Genomic DNA, 19,039 nt, shown 5'->3' with positions numbered 1-19,039 from the left:
CGTCTCAATTACGTCTCATAATGATGAAGAAAAAACAAATCCTGATGGGGTCTTAAGCGCAATCTAATCACGAAAGACTGAAAAGAAATTTAATAAGTTACATAATTATATCAACAATAAATGCGAGCGAGCTTTAAATGGGGGAAATTAAAGAAAAAGTTGCACTCGTGCAGGGGCATGTGTGATGGAAAATGGGACACTACTCTGAAGGGAAAAGAAATTATATATTACAAAAGAAAAGGAGCATGTGTCAAAGTAAAAAGGGTAATTCTTCTTCTCCTTCTTCTTGGTTTCCTCCAGGATTGGAGAACTGCGGAGTGTATCCTTCGCAGAATTATAAGAGGTGAACAGTCATTCAAACGTTAGACAAACGTTATGATACGTTGGGGATACGTTATGCATTCGCTATGACAAATTCCAAAAGCGTGGTAGTTACTTGGACGATCAGAGGACGAAGAAGAAACGTACACATTGGACGTAATACCGTTGAAACCATTGAACTATTAGCTAGCATGCATGGTTTAGCGTTTCACGTGATGATGTATTACGCATGCGTATGCACTCTGGCTCGATCCAAAATGTGTTTATATAAAATATAAAAAGTATATTTTGAGGAAATAAAAAAGTTCAACTTGTATCATAATACTCTAATAAATGAGAAATTTCTATATTTTTAAATGTTAATTATACATTTTTTGTGAAGAATTACATTTTGTTCTATTAAATTACAAATCACTAAGTGTGGAGTTGCTGAATTGACAACTGCGTTGTGGAAAATTGTGGTAATCTGTGGCGGAAGGGGAGAACGAATCGTTTATTTTGCTGTTTTAACGAGACAAAGGTGCCTAGGTTCGTTGCATCATCTGATGATATACATACCCGGTGTAATATCGAGGTAAGTTTGAGTTTTTGAAATGAAAAATCTACTCATAAATTTCGATTTCGAGTTGTATCGAACACAGTTCAGACTTCAGTAAGTTGGTAATCACTAAAAAAAAGTAACACACAGTAACATTAACAACATTATGTAGTGCAGGGTGTGTGAGTGGGTCGTGTGAGTGGGGCGACCTTTTGAGTGGACTGTGACTGAGTGTTCAATCGGGTCGGGCTCGGCAATAGTCTACGACTAGACCTACAAAACAAAATCGAAAAGCCCAAAAGGGTAAGCTTGAAGATGCCTTGAGAACATTTTGGTAATTCTTAAGATTCTGCCCAAATAAGTCAAACGTCAAGAAAAATCAGTACAGACTGGGTGCTGTTCTGAGAATAAGGATCGTCGGCATAAATGTGGATATCCTCGTAAACACAGACAAATTGCGTGATTAAAAATAAGGATTGTCCACATTTTCCTGGACGTTTTTTTTTTTCATCGGCGCTCTGCAGGTTTCGGGTTCCCGATCAGCATGCTGGCGATGCAAAAAACGGATTCCGCGTTATAAAATACCTCCAGTTAACTCTACTCTTATGGGTTGTCTGTCTTCCCAAGGATTTGTCGCTCATTAAATGTAAAAGTCTCTCTACAATACTACAAAGCCAATGTGAAATGCATCTAAAAAATCATTGCAGAATCCGTTTTCGGATCGGAGATAGGAAACGTCCGCGAAAATGAGGATGCATCTGTCCGCGTTTATGTAAACGATTCTCATTATGGACCAGCACTGATAAACTAGGATATCCTGTAAACGCGGACAAATCGCGTCCTAAAACATAAGGATTGTCCGCATTTTTGGGGATGATCCTTATTAATGATCGGCTACGACCAGGGTAATATGTGTAAAGCGCCATGAGAGTTAGAACCTGACGGGTGCCAGCGCTATATAAATAACCATATTATTAATATCATTTACATTTATGTATACAGTCATTATTATTATTTCATTTTTGTATTTTTTAGGTCAGATCTTGACGTGGTAGTGAGCGGAAATAAATACAAAATGACAGAGGATTTGGACGTTGAGGCCATGTTGGAGGCACCTTACATGTACAAAAAAGAGGTGAGATTCTATGTTTGATCAACTTTCCTTTTGTTACTTTTCACAGAACTTTGTAAATCAGACTTGGTTCTTTTTGAGTGGATTTGAAGCATCCAGGCTTTAGTAAGAATGTAGGAAAAAAAGTGGAGGTTTGAAGAATTAACTTCATCCCTGCAGCGAGAGTGAATTTCAATTTTAAATTTCTTATACATGACAGCATCTGAAACAATTTAGCAAACTGGATGTTTAGTAAACAGGAGGATTTAAAAAAATAATATCACTCATTTACACAATACAAAACTGCATAGCCAACAAGCAGTTTCCATTTGAAGTTAATAATAATAATAATAATAATAATAATAATAAAGCTGTGTTCCCATATATGCATTGGCTCTATATTTTATCATTTTATTGTACCCAGCAGTTGAAAGGAAAGAGTTGCTTTTGATTGAAAGATGCACCACCTTTTTTGTTTGGAGTATCTATACAAATCACCTGTGTGTTTGTTTCTGTGTAATGAATTGTTTTCTATCCGAAAAGTTAATCAAATGATCAGCATTATAATATTTCCATTCATGTAAAGTGCTCTTGAAGAATGCAAATGACGGATCTACTTCCCATCTGTCTTTTCTAGGTTTGGTTAGAATGTTCTTCTACACCTGAATCCAGATGCTCTTAGACAGCTCATGAACATCAAAGATATATTATCATCTTTAAGACCAAGAGTATAAAGATCAAGAAAAAGGCATACATTGTAAAACATGTAGAGAGTATTAAAATAGCAATAATTGTTTGAATTTACAAAAGAAGAAAGAGATGAGGGCAATTTTGTTTGTAATTGTATGAGTGCTATGCATGCATGATTTCTAAATCTATTCCCAAATTCTTTTCCACCTTGTCACAACTTAAAGTCTGTTCTTCTCCAGCATTAACAAAGAGAGTAATGACTAAAGATATACTTGAAATTAAAAGATGATGTTATGCCCACCTTTAACCTTCTAGTCCAAAATTGATCTCTCTCACTCCTATCTTTTTCATGTACTCTTCTTGATTTTTTTTTTTTTTTTTTTTTTGGAGGGGGATGGGGTGCATTAGATGTGCAAACTGTAAATTGTAAATCATCAGGTTTATCTTTCTCTGCTATGTACATTTAAGCTTGAGGAATAAAGATGTTAATTTGGGAACATTTTTGGAAGCAGATTGTATCACTTTATCCAAAAAATGTTATGTATATAATATGTACTTCCCCCCCCCCCCTAATAAATGTATCTCCACTAGTCTGTGAAGATGATTCTTATGAATATGTATGTTATTTCTAATGGGGTTATCACCATTGGCAGATAATGTATGCATTATAATGCATGTAGAAATTCCACTTCCCCTCTGTCAGAATCACAATGCACCAAATAGAAGGTCTCTGCTTTAAGTAAGGTTCATATCACTCAAAGACTACAGTGTTTCACACTTTCCCAACATTTTCATTTGTCACAGATTCCTTTTTACTGGTATTTGGACCAACTCTTTCTATTTGGATCGGTCTTTTAAAAAGTTTCATGACTGATGGTTGTTGGTCAGTGTAAGTATTGTTCTTTGCAGGGCCGAGGCAAAGCATTCCCCCGAGTTCATTTGTGTTGTCAATTTGAAAGCATTGTGTTGTACAGTGGGTTATAAGTCTGGTAAGTTCACGAGCAAGGGAACCACATGAGATGATCTCGTGTCAAATCGCTCAGAAGCAGTAGTCTCATGTGAAGTTCATTTGTAATGCATTGCTGACTTCTGAATGGTAATCAGAGAAGAAGAAAACATGATTGGCACAGTTCTGTGCTGAAATTTCATCCTCAAGAAGATTTTTTTTTTTTTTAATGTTTAGTTTGACAGCATCAAACAACTTATCACTGAGACTGCTGCTTCTAAGACATTAGCCGAGAAAAGGACAAATAGTCTAGATATGAAATGTGAACACATTTATTCATACGTCTTTGCTTTGTTCTGCTTTTCTTTCCCTTTTTTCCATCACAATCCCATTTGCCCCTCCCCTTTTTGCTCCCTCCCCAATACTCCCCATCGTGCTTGTGGTGTTACATTGATGATGTTCTCCTTTGGAATCCAGGAAGCTGCCCCTGAGAATGGTGACAAAGCTAAAGAAGTAGTAGTGCCAGAGGAGGAGGCTCCAGCACCAAAGAAAAAGTAAGTTGCACTCTACCATAGTTTATAGAGGGTCTCTAACTTATTACCTCATGAAAATGTACAATGACAATGCATCACTTATATAGGCAAGAGAAGAAGAGTTATGATAAAACTATGTCAGTCGTGATGTTGAATGTTTGTCTGTGGAAATCATCAGAGTGGATTAACAGTGTGAGAGAGCTACCAATAAAAACACATGAACATCTCATCATAAAGACTATATTTCTTTCCAGAAAAAAAACAGTAACAATTTTACACGTGTGCTCCATACACATAGGTGGCAAGTTTTTGAGGGATAGTTTGGTGAACTTGATGCGGAAAAGTCAGCCCTGCTTAAAAACCCCTCTTAAGGTAAGGTATAGTGGAAATGTGATGCAGAGAGACATTGTTAGCCATCTCCCAGATTGAATATAGATGGTTGCTTTTTTAAACGCCTTTTAAGAAGAGAACTTGAGCGAAAATATACCATTCTTTTATTTAATGCATGCCCAAATGTCAGCAAGTGTAAGAGAGCTGGGAAGGATAAGAAGTTACTTCAAGAATGTTTTCCATGGAATTCTCAGAGACGTATACCCCATCTCAATTTTCATGTTGCGTGTTACTTAAAAGAAATGCATGGAGAGGCGAACATGTCCTTTTAGTGGAGAGTGCTGGTGTACCGAGCAAACAAAACTTCTTTCATTTTGCAATTCATGTTAGGAATTTGAAATATGACACCATTCATTCATCAAAGGATTTTGGCTCTTAAGATACTTAATGCATCTATGACTTCAAAACAGTTTATACATTCTAAGTTTAATGTGAGCTGGTCTAAGTTAAGTTTATGTGAATCCTCCCTTACGTCCGTCCCCACCCCAATACAAACTAAGAAATGAGTAACAACTTGGGTCAATGTCTATTGCCGCAGATTGTATGGATAAAGTGAGAAATACCTAGCCAACTACGCCTGCAGAACACAAATGGAAAGTTGTTTTCGTCCATTGGTGGCTGGAGAAAGAAGAGCAGCGATGATCCTCACGGTGCAAGGTGTCGAGATCATCCCATTTCATTAGATTTGACACCTCCCTCTCACATTGCGCTTGTCTACTTTAGTCTCATACATATGAGAAAGAGTAGATAAGGTTACAGTATAAGGTGCAGTCTCATGGATGTTGAGACTGCAGATTATATACATGGTTTGTCTACAACGGGGACAGAGCTATGAGAGATACACTGTACATTATAGTAATTAATCATCCTGGGCTACTCTGTTTCACTGTGGCATACTTTGGGAATGATCACTTTTATAATTATCTCAATATGATGTGATGTTGGAAGTGCTAGGAGGTAAGAGAGATGAGAGCTATTATACCAAACGGTACTAGAAATATGTCATTACTGTCTCCCCTCTAACGACTGACGCATAAATGACATCTCAATATTGCAGCTAAGCATATGCTTATTAGATATCACCAGCATAGAAATGAATGTACAAATAGAAGTCAAAACACTGGACCTCTCTTGCAACGGGATTAGATAGTGCGGGTAAAAGTTTGGCTCAAGGATTATGGGAATATTCTAATACAGAGAGGCAGGAGAAATCCGTTTTTCTAAAATGATACATTAAGAGGTTATATTAATATTTTGTTTGAAAAAATATGAAGAAAAGATCAAACTTAAAATAACAAAGGAAGTCACCGCAAGAGCTAGTAATGAAATGATTGTATTGATATGAATTGTACTTTATGTAGGATCTAATGGGTACTTGTAGACTAAGATACTTTGATGTGTGTAATTAACATGTTGTCACTGTCTGTGTTGCAGGGAAGAAAGGAGAAGAAGTCGCAGCAGGAGCAAAGGCAGGAAACGAAGCCGTAGCAAGAGCAGAGAAAGACACAGGTGAGACTGCTCTCATATTATTTCTCCCAACTTTAACATCTGTAATCATGTATCCATAGTATTTAGGTCATTCTGAATTGTCAATTTAAATTTGCTTCTTAATGGTAAGCCTTTGGTGTTTGCTTGCCACATGATCTTCTATTCATCTGTGCAGAGGTGATAAACCATAGTAGATTCTAGGCTTGGGAGCGAGAGCCGAGTACCCGACTCTAACCGATTCTGAAATCCAGAACCGAGGAGTCGACTCCAATCTCTAGAGAGTCGATTACTCGAGCACGTCGGTTCCGAGAAAAGGAGACTCGGTTCCGAGAAAAGGAGACTCGGTTCCGAGAAAAGGAGACTCGGTTCCAAGATAAGAACCGAGTCTTTGGCGCTGGAGTCGACTCCACAGCACCAAAATTCAAAGAGATACTTTGCAAAAGTGAACGAAGGAACATTGCCCGAACCATAGACGTATGCCCGAACGAACTGGTGTCGATTCCACAGCACAGAGAATGAACAAAATCAGCTCTGTCAAAGCATAGACGTAATTACGTCTATGGTCAAAGCAGAATGCATGCGAGCGATGGGCGCACTAGCAGCATGCTGTTTTGATACACACATTTGTGTGTGTACCTCCTTCGTAGTACTGTGCATCAGAGTGAGATGTGTGTGCTATGTGTATAGCACTGCTGCATGTTGTCTGTAACTGCCCCCCCCCCCCCCAGCTGAACGTTTGACCTTTGGTAAATTGCGCAAGAGTCTTGGAACAATGGCCCCATTTTCTCTCCTCTTGGAGTGTGTGATCAAGGAGTTGATTCATGTTTTCTCTCGCAAACTGATTTATGTGACTTTGTGTTTGCTCTCTCTCTCTCTCTCTATCCCTAGTCTCCCCTTCCCCTAGACATCAGACGTTTAGTTTTCTTCCTCAAATAAACTAAATCACACAACTCACAATTTCCTCCTCCTTTCTCTCCCTTGAATTCTCCTCATCAAGTTTTATTCTTCTTAAAAATAAGTTTGACAGGTCTACAATTTACATGTACATTCCCCCACCCCCTATATCTTGTTTCCTTCAGTTACTTTGTTTTCCTTACAAGAATAAATGTGGCAGGTCAACATCTCCCCTTCTCCCTTTCTCTCCCCCTCTAGCATCCCCTTCTGTTATTATTTTTGTCTCAAGAATAAGTTTGCAGATCTACAACTCTCTGTCTTGTGTTCTTTTTGGGGGTATTTCAACAAATAAGAATAATTCAGGCAAGTCAAGTGTCCCCTCTCGCTGTGGCATTAGCGCAATCTCTAATAGTGGCTGAAAATGCAGACTAGTTATTCTGAAACCAAGATCTAGCGCTGTTATCTGTTGTTTAGAAAGCACGTGGTTAGTAGTAACCATGGGAATGGAGTGCCACGAGCTGGGGCTGGGGTCATTAAAGTTTTTGGGTGGCATTGGGCGGGCGGGCGGCCATGTGAGCATGAGTTATTTACACTTAGCTCTCAGATGAAGGTTGGTCCCTGGGAGGAGAGCCAGCGGACCAGGCATGTTTCGGATACATTCCATTTATTTTAGGCAGGGAATCAGAATCTTTAGTTTTACATAATAGATTGTTTACCGTAATATTGGAAATAATTGTTCTGCATTTCTTACATTTTAGCAGTGTAAGTACGAGTTGATTATTCCATCATTCTATGTTGAAGTTTAGAATTTAAATTAGACCTAACATATTTTTGTTTGTTTACATTGTTGCCAAGTTGCCATGAGTTATTAAATAATTAATTACTTTATTAGCAGTGGTCATGTTTTTTTCTCGATTTGATCGAAAGTAGTAAAATAAATCATTTCATAACTGTTTATGAAGGTCTGCACTTTGATCTTCTTTATATATTGTTTGCATGTAATTGTAGAGATATCATGAGACAAAACAGATATAAACAAAACATCAATTTACACACACAAGTCACACATACATTCATACTTTTGATACTCATTTTTAAAAGTAAAGTTTTCCAAAAAAATATCTCAGAAAATCATCTGTTGCTATCGGTGCCACTGCTGAGTGGAGCCGACATGCACAGTACATAACATACAGTGTGTAAACACCTCCCTGGTGTGTGTGTGTGTGTGTGTGTGGCCTTTACAGCATTGTGGCTTCAATTACATATACTGTATAAGTGTATATGGCAGCCAGCGGGAGTCGATTCCACTCGGAACCGAGGCCGAGAGTGGGAACCGGAGTCGGTTCTCATCAACAAGGGAACCGCCCAAGCCTAGTAGATTCACAGTAAATTCAACGTAAATTTAACTTCAATCCAATCAGATATAAAGAGTGATATATCCATTCTATGTTACTGATCCTTATTTATAAATGAATGCCATTATGGTGGATTTCCTACATGTATACTTTCAGATATTTATAAATTCTTATTTTATTATCATAATATAAAACTACAAATTTATTGGGTTAAGTAATTTTCTCGTAGATTAATACTACTAGGAAGTTGTTTGAATTATGCTTACTGTGTTGACTTTCCTCCTTGCATATAGGGATCGCAAGGACCGAGACAAAGGCCGAGACAAGGATCGTGAGAGGGGCAGGGACAGCCACAGGGATCGAGAGCGGGATAGAGGGGATAGAGATCATGACAGGGACCGAGGAGACAGGAGGGATCGGGATGGAGACAGGAAGGATCGAGATGGAGACAGAAAGGATCGTGATAGAGAGAGGGAGAGAAGACGCAGCCCAGTGAGGAGGAGGAGCCGGAGCAGGGAACGTTATGGAGGATACAGGGGAGGTGACCGAAGGGGAGGAGGAGGAGGCTATAGGGGTGGACGAGGGTATAGAGACAGGGAGGAAGATAACTACAGGTCAAAGAGGTCACGCAGCAAAGAACGCAACAAGGACAAGGAAATCAGCCCTGTGTAAGTCATTTAGTAAACAACATATAAAGAGTAGTCTAACAGATTGACAAGTCTAATTTATATATCAAAGTAAAACAGGCAACTTATGTGTCTGTTATGCTTACTATGATCATAAATACTTTCCTGTCTGGGAATTGCCTAGTTTTGTGATTGCAACTGCAAGTCTCAATTGTTGATAATCGGAAATCTATTTTGAGAGGCAAAATATCCAAAGTCGTACTGCTTTAAATACTAATAATGCTTTGTATAAATCTTGCCAGTTGCAATTACTGGCAAAAGAAAAAAAAATCACAAGCTAATACATGTACTATTTTGTTCACTGCTAGCTGAATTTATTAATCTTGTATATTTTTTTTTTCAGGCGAGAAAGAAAATCACAAGCTAATGTATGTACATTTTTGTTCACTGCCAGCTAAATTTACTAATCTTATCATTATTTTATTTCAGGCGAGATGATCCTGATGCAGACACCCGAGATGCAAGAACAGTCTTTGTGATGCAGCTCTCACAGAGAGCAAAGGAAAGGGAACTCAAAGAATTCTTCTCATCAGTTGGAAAGGTATAATATCTCACTCCTCACATATTCAATAATAGCAATATAGTGTACCCCAGAGATACTAGAACAGTCTTTGTGATGCAGCTCTCACAGAGAGCAAAAGAAAGGGAACTCAAAGAATTCTTCTCATCAGTTGGAAAGGTATAATATCTCACTCCTCACATATTCAATAATAGCAATATAGTGTACCCCAGAGATACTAGAATAGTCTTTGTGATGCAGCTCTCACAACGAGCAAAAAAGGAGAATTCTTATCAGTAGGAAAGATAAAAAATCTTACTTCTCACATTTAATTCTCAGCAGTATAGTATACTCTAGATATACTAGAACAGTCTTTGTATTGCAGCTCTGATTAAAAGAAAGAGAAAAGGACAAACATGGGTGATAATCATTAATCATGATAGTGTACATTATAAGTAGAAGACATTTATATATACATTGATGATGAACCAATTATTATTTATTTTCTTATTTCAAGGTGAGAACTGTAAAAATCATCACAGATCGTAACTCGAGGAGATCGAAAGGAGTTGGTTATGTGGAGTATGATGTTGCAGATTCAGTACCACTGGTAAGTCTCGTTGGCCTTGTACATCAAATAACTATTTTGTGTTAGAAAAGAAGTTTCATATGAATAATGAGTTTCAACATTCAAAAAGTGGAGTCTGACAATTTTGGTAATGATTCTTGTTCCCTATATATATTTCCAGATTTAATATTTATGAATGCGTATTCATATTTTATGGAAATTAAGCTATGCATTTTCAAATATAAAAAATAATGAAACCTCATGAATTTGAGATGAAGGAAACATTTATTCAATACATTTTCAAGATTCTTCACAATTCTACGGACAAATATGTAGAGTTTTCTGTAAAATGATAAAATTAGGCTATAACAACAAAAATGTGCATATTAGGAAAATACTAATTATAACATCTTGTTCCTTACGTAAATATCTACAAACATGCACATTTTCGCGTTCATCGGACTTTCTACGGCCGAGATCATAGGGGGGGGGGGGCCTCCCATGCCCCCCCAGTCAGAGAGTGCTTGAAATAGCCCAGTACAGTAAGGGTTAAATTGGTAAATTTGTGTAGCAATGAAATAATTTCTTATGATATGAATTCTTTGTTTTGTGTGACCTATGCAGGCTCTAGGATTGAACAATCAGAAGCTGTTAGGTGTGCCTATCATAGTACAGCCGTCCCATGCAGAGAAGAACCGTTCCGCTGGTCAGAATGTGACTCTACAGAAAGTCAACTCAGGTCCTATGAGGCTCTACGTAGGATCTCTACATTATAACATCACAGAAGCCATGCTTAGAGGCATCTTTGAACCATTTGGAAAGGTAAGTACCGGCAGGGATTCCAAAGAACTGAATCTTGTCCTCGTCCAATGACCAACCCTGTTGTTTTTGCCTGCCACATTGTACCAACTAAAGTTTATGAAGTCCAAATGTGTGCCAATATAGCATGCACCAGACCTGCCAAACAGTAAGATTTAGTCGTATTTAGTACGATTTTTAGAAGCAAATACGACAGTACGATTTTCCTTAATAAAATACGATTTTCAACAAAAAAAAAAAACGATTTTTTTTTTTTTTTTTTTTTTTTTTTTTTTTTTTTTTTTTTTTTTTTTTTTAAATTAATATTTTGTGTGTGCGTCCGCCATTTTCAATGGCAAAATGTCCATTCTGTCTAATAAAGTATCCTACATGCATCTCATATCGGCAATTTGGGGATGTTTACACACCAGTCGTGACGAAATAATGCATATTCAACCAATGATTAATAAAAAAAATTCTTCCTGTAGGTAGAAACTGTAAGAGGCATCGATCTGCGTAACAATCCGTGTTTATTTTATAATACAACTTTTGTCAGTAAAATACAACTTTTGACACTAAAGAATACAGTTTTTGAACTCCAGAGGTTGGCAGGTCTGATGCACTTGACCAAATTAAAGTCCAAAAGAATATCTTTAAATATATTTTTTTGTCACTAATTATAAAAATGCAATGCTCGTTTGCTGATATAGTCTGTAATAAATTAAACATCACTATAGTATACAGTATAAGCTTCTTGATTATAGAGTTATATAGCATTGCTCTTGTAACCAATATTTTCCCATGACATAGTTAAGCCAGTTCACCAACATCTTTACTGTCTTTCTCATGTGAGAGTACATTTCTCTTTTGCTCATGGTTTCATTTCCTTAACTCCTTTTTGTATCCCTTGCAGATTGACAATATTCAGTTGATGATGGATACAGATGCCAACCGATCCAAAGGATATGGATTTATTACTGTAAGTACACTCCACTCCACCATAGATGATGTCACCTATAAAATAGCATTCTTGACCCGTCAGTTATGAAGATTTCTCACGGTCGAATGACCATTCTCTCACACGTTGATTGCCCATGAAATAACATTACACACCCCCCATAAAATCATGTTTTTCCTGACTGTTTTATTTACTGATTACGAGATCAGACCTCCTTTATGTTCGCATTCATATCATGGTATAAAATATATAATTTATCATAGGTTTCATATCTACGGGAGCAATTTGCAAGGAATTCCAATATATTGCCAGAAACCCTATTATCTTGCTTCCAATAATACTTTCACTAATTTCAACTTGTGTTCTCAATGATGATAATAATAATAGTGGGTTCTTGTATAGCGCTCATGTCTGATTTGACACTCAATTCGCGATTCAAAAGTCGGGTAGTATCTTATAAAACGTTGATGTATTTTGTTTTGTATGTAGTTCCATGATGCTGAGGATGCGAAGAGAGCTTTAGATCAGCTGAATGGTTTTGAGTTAGCTGGAAGACCAATGAAAGTCAACCATGTAACAGAGAGGAATGAACAAGGTCAACAAGCTCCATCATTCCTGGATAGCGAAGAGTTAGATAAGAGAGGTATTACACTCAATACCACTGGAAGATTGCAACTCATGGCCAAACTAGCTGAAGGTAAGATCACCGGCAGACCTGGATACCAGGGTGGTCCACAAGGGGTTGAAAGAATACAAAAATAAGTTTTTCTGCGTACAACAAAAAACTTAAATTCTGTATTCTTTCATCAATATTTGGCTTCAAACACATTTATTTTGAAAATTCTTGCTTAAATATGTCTGAAATGACATCCCCTTTCACATTATACAATTTAAGTTAAATTTTGCCATCATTTTGGGGGGCTCCCAACATTTTAGAGAGGCTTTAAGCATATACAGCGACAGGTTTGAATTTTGACTGTATAGGTTGGAAAATCAGCAACCGGTTAATATGCATTCACAACCAAAATTATTCATAAAACATTAGTCATCTAATGTGTTTCAAAATATGGGTCAGATTGCACCAGAGTGCATCTAAGAGTCTCAAAGCAAGCCTGGACCCTGTCCAAAAGGGACTTCTGTTCATACTCATTTATGTTCCAATTTAACATGTTTGAATGTTTGTGGATCACCCTGTTGATGATGATGATAATGATCCACAGCACTTGTATGGTGTTATTTATCTGTTTAAAATGTTCAAAGGCGTTGATATCCCACTCATACCAACAAATGCATGTTTGAGCATTGTTTCCAACGAAATGCCAAAGAATCTGGGTCCCGCTGTAGTCTAAACGTTGTACGAGTTACCTGCGGGTTTGTGGCAAAGCATGTATTCATCTGTGTAAGATACTATATATCACTCAAGGTGCCCACAAAGTCTTGTTATTACCCTGACATTACCAGCTGCCTTCAGCTGCTAAAAGCATTCAAGGAAGAAAAAGGTCTTTAACAGTACCTGTTCACTACACCTGGGTTAAGAGTAGGTAGATTAATGTCTCGCCAAAGGACAGTATATTAGTGTATTTGTTTGTTAATGTGCAGGTACTGGTTTCCAGATCCCAGCAGCAGCAGCAGAGGCGTTACATCCATTGAGTCAGGTACCAGGACTAGGTCTACCAGGTCTACAAGGTCTCCAGATCATTCCCAATCAGCCCATCACCTTACCACCAGCTACTATGAACCTACAGGAATCATTACAAGCTGCTCAGTTACAAGCTCATCACAGTGCACAGGCTCTAGCAGCAGCTACAGCATCCGCTGCACAGGTACTAAACACATTCAGTGAAAGTATTGGACGGAGCAAATTTAAATGCAGGGTAGCCCAAAGAATGTTTCTTAATGTTTGCTGGTATTATCACATGTCAATGAATAAAATCTATATCTTTTTGTATTTTTTGATAAGCCACAAAGCTAGTTTTTCTTAGTCTAGGTTTACCTTCAAGTATGAATTCTTATTTATTTATTTAATTTATTTGTGATTTTTACTTATTTTATTTATTATTATTATTATTATTGTTTATTATTATTATTTATTTATTTATTATGTTATTTTAAAAATAAAAAAAATTGGGGGGGGGGGATGGGGGACAAGCGCTTTTGTTTGTTTTCCAGTGTGCATTTTGGAAAAAAATCTTTCCAGACAGAATTATAGGTTAGGTCCTTTGAGGTTGGAACAACATCTACTCAGTCCAGTCTGTTTATGGGTTAGGACTTTTGATAGATGATGAAAATCAGCAAAGGTCATTTTCTTTATAAATCAACTCTGTATCTTTGTGTATCTTACAGACTAACTTGGCGCTTGGAATGGGATCCATTCCAGACGTGTTATCAGGTATACCACCTCTAGGACCTGGTCTATTACCTGAACCCCCACAAGTACAACCACAGCAGGTAGCACAAGCACCTGTAGCCCAGGCCCCAGCACCAGCTGCAGCAGGACCTGGACCTACTGGAGCTGGATCTACAGCTTGCTTCATGCTCTCTAACATGTTTGATCCTCAAGCGTAAGTATAGGGGAGTTTACAGATAGCACATGGTACAAATGACCCCGAATATCCACAGATCTTTTACACATGGAGAAGTTCCACTTTGAGCATCTTAGAATAATAACTGCCAAAGTCCTAGATGTGCTTCATGAATCCTCTTGAAAAGAATACTTCCACCTGCGTATCTTAGAATGTACCGTTGGTGCATAAATGAATAATGTTACATAACTGTCATGACCGCATATCCAGTATTCATCTCTGTGGGTTTAACCTTTTTGGTACAAATGACCTTTATCTGCTCATGCTCAGACTGCAACCGTAAACTGGCTTATTGTGAGGAATTAATCCTCATATCTTGTAACGCTTAGAAATTCTTCTATATTGTTAATGAGAGATGATGTAATGAGGCATTATTTCCTCACTGCTTCTGAAGGGCAGACTAAAGAGGTTTCTCATCAGCGTATTAACGTATTAACACAGAGTTTCTTCTATCCTGGGTGCTCACAGCTTACATTGTCATTCATTAGATTGAGAACATATGAAGTAATTTCCTGGGTGCTCACAGCTAAACTTGTCATTCATTAGATTGAGAACATTTGAAGCAATCTCCTGGGTGCTCACAGCTTAACTAGTCAAGTTACTAGTCATAAGTAATTCATTAGTTGAGTTGTATATTGGGAATATGTGAAGCAATGCGTACAAATATTTGAGGACTAGTTGGGGAATAATAATACATGTTTAGAGTGAACTTATCATCAGGAAGAATGTACAGGCACTCTATCATTAACCTCAGATTTTAATTTGGTCATACTTAGAAAAAATAAAAAATAATACTGATTGTTTTGTTGGTTCATGTTCATTCATTCTGCCCACAATTTGTTCATTTATATTTTGTTTGATTTTGGTGCAATACTTCTATTGTAATTGCAATCATTTATCATATTTGCTGGTTCTATAGAAAAGAGTGAAATGCTATCCACTTGTCTTTATCCTAAACTTGAATGTTCAACTGACAATTCTGAATGTTTTGTTTACAGAGAGACAATGTTAGGTTGGGAGACGGATATCAGAGACGACGTGATTGAGGAATGTAACAAACACGGAGGAGTTCTTCACATACATGTAGATAAAGCATCACCACAAGGCAATGTCTATGTCAAGTGCCCGACTGCACAGATAGCTATGGCTGCCCTCAATAACCTTCACAACAGATGGTTTGCAGGTATGTCTCAATCCTAGACATGTCCAATGACAGACCATTGTTCTTATTGTGGGAGTTGTGAATCCTGTGAAGGTGATATAAGATGTAAAGGTCATCAGGGGGTTATAGTAAAATCAGAAACTGATGAGGTGATTGATGATGACACTGCATGCAGGTTAAGTCACAGTAGAATAATGAACAACACTTGTCAAGTTCATTGTTTGTCTTATTGTGATTCAGCCAAGTGCAGTGCATATCACTTAATAAACGAGCTAAAAACATGTATTATTTGTTTTATAGGATGGGTCTGCAATATGAGTATAAAGTTTAAAAAGTTGATGGTTGTTATCACCAAAATACACTCCCCATATGGTAAGAATTTATGCACGCACATGTGATCCATTTCGACGTGTCTCATTGGCTACATTCTTGAACCCATTTTATAGTGTTTTAATATTCAGGAAAACTTGAAATATGACTATGCACACCTTTTCTCTCATTTGACATGTCATTTCCCCCAAAAAACTTTCAATCTCATCTGATTTAATTACAGTGTATCAATGCTTAGGTATGGTTTGATTGTAGAATTGGAGACTAATACACATGTTTGTTTTGTCTGATCTTGTTACAGGTAAAATGATCACTGCAGCCTACATGCCTGTCGCTAACTACCATGCCATCTTTCCTCAAGCTGCATCAGCTACAATGCTTCTTCAGCCAAGCACACCCAGAAGAGTATAACACACTCAATACCAACGCTTTGGTTTGTGCCATTCTCATCAACATTATGTGAATCACTTCAATCAAGGGCTTTTTTATATTGTGCCGTTATGATAATAATCTGGATTTATATAGCGTGTAATATGAATACCGTTTCTTAAGCGCTTTACAGAGATTATTATCTCGGTCATCAGATTTATCCCAGGGAATATTCCTACTATATGGTTTATTAAAAGCCTGAAAGGTTGCGGTGTCAATATTTTGCTCCCATTATTACCCTATGTAAAGTCCTACTTTATAGATATGATGTATATGAGATAGGAATTCACTTTTTGATCTTATGATGAGGAATACAATGATTCAACATAATTCTTGCCTGATAGCTATCTAAACATAAGCCTGCAAAAGCCAATACCCGTTTTCTTCAACTATTTTTATTTGATATTTTTAGTGGAAGAAATCCTGTAAAACACGATACGGTTTGAAGTTTGTCGTTATTGTTGAATCAAATCCCTTGTATATCTCGCAGGGAATCACATGTGTTTGTATGTGTGTTTGCAAAATCTGATTGAATCCTTATTTCATTTATATAACCATATGTATCTGCTAAAGCAATGTATTGAACTCATATTGAAGCACTTCACTTGTAGGAAATTGTAAGCTTGTAAAGTTCCCTGTGAGGTATGAAATTACAGAATAAAAACTCTTTGTTATGATAAGAGTGAGACTTGGAGAAGTGTTTTACAGACTTGTAAATCTTGTATAAATATGCCTACCTGTAAATAGAGGTCTTTTCAACCAAAAAATCTTTCTGACGTCAATGAGCACTTTAAATTATTGTGCAGATCAGGGTCCTGTTTCATAAAACTTGTTATCAATGACAAGTTACCAATAACTGTTTAAAGCTTCTGAAATTGTGGCATTTGATTGGCTGAGCAAAAATTTGTCATATAAGTTTAGCATTTGTTATAGACAATAAGTTTTATGAAACAGGGCCCAGTTCCTTCACTTAATTCAAAATGGAGGACAAAGGCGTTTATTGTTTATTAAACATGTAAATACATTTCAAGATACTTTGATAAATGTCTTTTATTTTTCATTTCTTTGTCTAGTCATTTATTAGCCCTCCTGGATTAATCTTTTAATCCAACTTTTCTCCCACTCCAAAAGATAATTGACCAATGATGACTGGTATTGCTCTATTGTCCCTCGCTAGTTTGACTTGTATATTACATTTTACTTTCCACTCTTGCTTTTCAAAATAGAATTTACCGGTAGCTAATTAGTGGGTGCTGGTATAAAATTAGATAATCTGTTCAGTGAAAATGAACAGGTGCCAATTATTCCTGAAACTGTCATAAGTCGCAGTTTGTGGACATCCCATATAAACTCATGAAACACTTGTTTCAATGGGGTGTCCAAGAAGTTAGACTTATGATGGATTTTGAGAAACGGCTCCTAGGTATCTACCAAAAGTAATTTTGTGAGTGGCCCATCCTCACACAAGGATCATAATACTCGAATCAATCAATTGTAATCATAGACGAGGAAGCTGTGATGAGAATATGATATAGAATGTTCAATGCCTTAGGTTTCTTAATCTTTTTCAATTTCAATAGTTTTATTTCATGATTGCATTTTTACATGTAAACATTTAGGCCCGAATTCACAAAGGAGGTTTGTCGTCAAACCTTGGTTTTTGTATGTCATATGACGCGTTTTACGCGTTTTTTACAAACCTGGTTTGTAAAGAACAAAAGGAGGTTTGGCGAAACAAAAGGAGGTTTGAGCTCAAACCTTGCTTTGTGAATTCGGGCCATTGTGGTCATGTTTTATGGAATACCATGCCCAAAAAAGACTTGTGCACATTCAATTCAATGATATCACTTATAGTATTATTTTCAGAATATGTTTAGACAAACACATTTTCATTTTCTGTTTCATAAAGTGTATTTTTAAACCATGTATGTCATTGTGTTTGGTTCGGTTTGTTTCTCACTTTGTTTTTTCACACTGGACAGTATATAATATAGTTGCAAAACTGTTGTTATCAATATTTCTTAATTTTTCATTTCGGATATGTGTATTAGAAATCTTGCAACATTAAACTTTGTATTTCACCACAATGAAGAACATTTTTGAACATATTCATGTACATATGTAAACTTCATGATTCCTCACATACAGGCACCCAGTCATTTAAATGCATAAATGTTAAGTATAAAGTATAGTTGGAGAGAAAAGAATACATTAGTTTCATCTATGAACATAGATCCCAAGTATTTGTTGGTTTTTGTGCTTTTACACACAATATCAGACTTGCCAACTACAAAAATGATGTTAGTATGATTTCTAACTGCATTCCTCATATGAACTATCCTGTTAGTTATAGCTCTGGCTAAATACATCTTACCTAATTTGAATTGAATTACTTGTACACATTATACTTTTAAACTGTAAAAGAAAATCACTTCATTTTGATTCTAGTTATATAAGCACTTCTGGTCATTTATATTGAGGAAAGTTGGGTATTACAAATTTATTCAACTCATTTTGAGGGCTACTGTACAGTTATGAGTTGGTCAATTTATTTAATGGTTTGGAAATTATTTGATTCTCATTCGTATGTAGATGATACTCTATCTCTAAAATTCAAAACATTTTGGTGGGAATTATTTCTTATTGTGGTGCCAAAGAAATATTGTACATTGTATTAATAATACTCATGAACATTTTTGTCAGTTATTTTCTTAATTTTTTCCACAGTTTTTTTCTCCAATCATCGACTTTATCCGTCTTT

At 36.7% G+C, this 19,039-nt stretch overlaps 1 protein-coding gene across 1 annotated transcript; it reads left to right on the top strand.

Annotated features, from left to right (window-relative positions):
* The first annotated feature begins 733 nt into the window (after positions 1-733).
* LOC762470 (RNA-binding protein 39) lies at positions 734-17,672 on the top strand. The gene is made up of 14 exons (XM_001198098.4): positions 734-895; positions 1,895-1,994; positions 4,084-4,160; positions 5,964-6,038; positions 8,560-8,934; positions 9,382-9,493; positions 9,969-10,061; positions 10,644-10,841; positions 11,731-11,796; positions 12,265-12,472; positions 13,375-13,598; positions 14,119-14,336; positions 15,356-15,540; positions 16,151-17,672. Exons 1-14 carry the CDS (start codon positions 867-869, stop codon positions 16,258-16,260), a joined length of 2,070 nt encoding a protein of 689 aa, XP_001198098.3. The 5' UTR covers positions 734-866; the 3' UTR covers positions 16,261-17,672.
* Positions 17,673-19,039: the final 1,367 nt, after the last annotated feature.

The sequence above is a fragment of the Strongylocentrotus purpuratus genome, unplaced genomic scaffold, assembly GCF_000002235.5.
Source record: "Strongylocentrotus purpuratus isolate Spur 01 unplaced genomic scaffold, Spur_5.0 spur5_scaffold_8, whole genome shotgun sequence".
Classification (NCBI taxonomy): Eukaryota; Metazoa; Echinodermata; class Echinoidea; order Camarodonta; family Strongylocentrotidae; genus Strongylocentrotus; species Strongylocentrotus purpuratus.
The sequence above is the reverse complement of the archived record's forward strand: the minus strand, read 5'-3'. Positions and strand labels throughout refer to the sequence as shown.

Bases quoted from the DNA above. Each gene is read 5' to 3' on its own strand.
- LOC762470 (XM_001198098.4), top strand. From the start codon at position 867: ATGATATACATACCCGGTGTAATATCGAG. The intron at 6,039-8,559 runs GTGAGACTGCTC...CCTTGCATATAG, and splicing joins AAGAGCAGAGAAAGACACAG to GGATCGCAAGGACCGAGACA. The intron at 11,797-12,264 runs GTAAGTACACTC...TTTTGTATGTAG, and splicing joins AAGGATATGGATTTATTACT to TTCCATGATGCTGAGGATGC.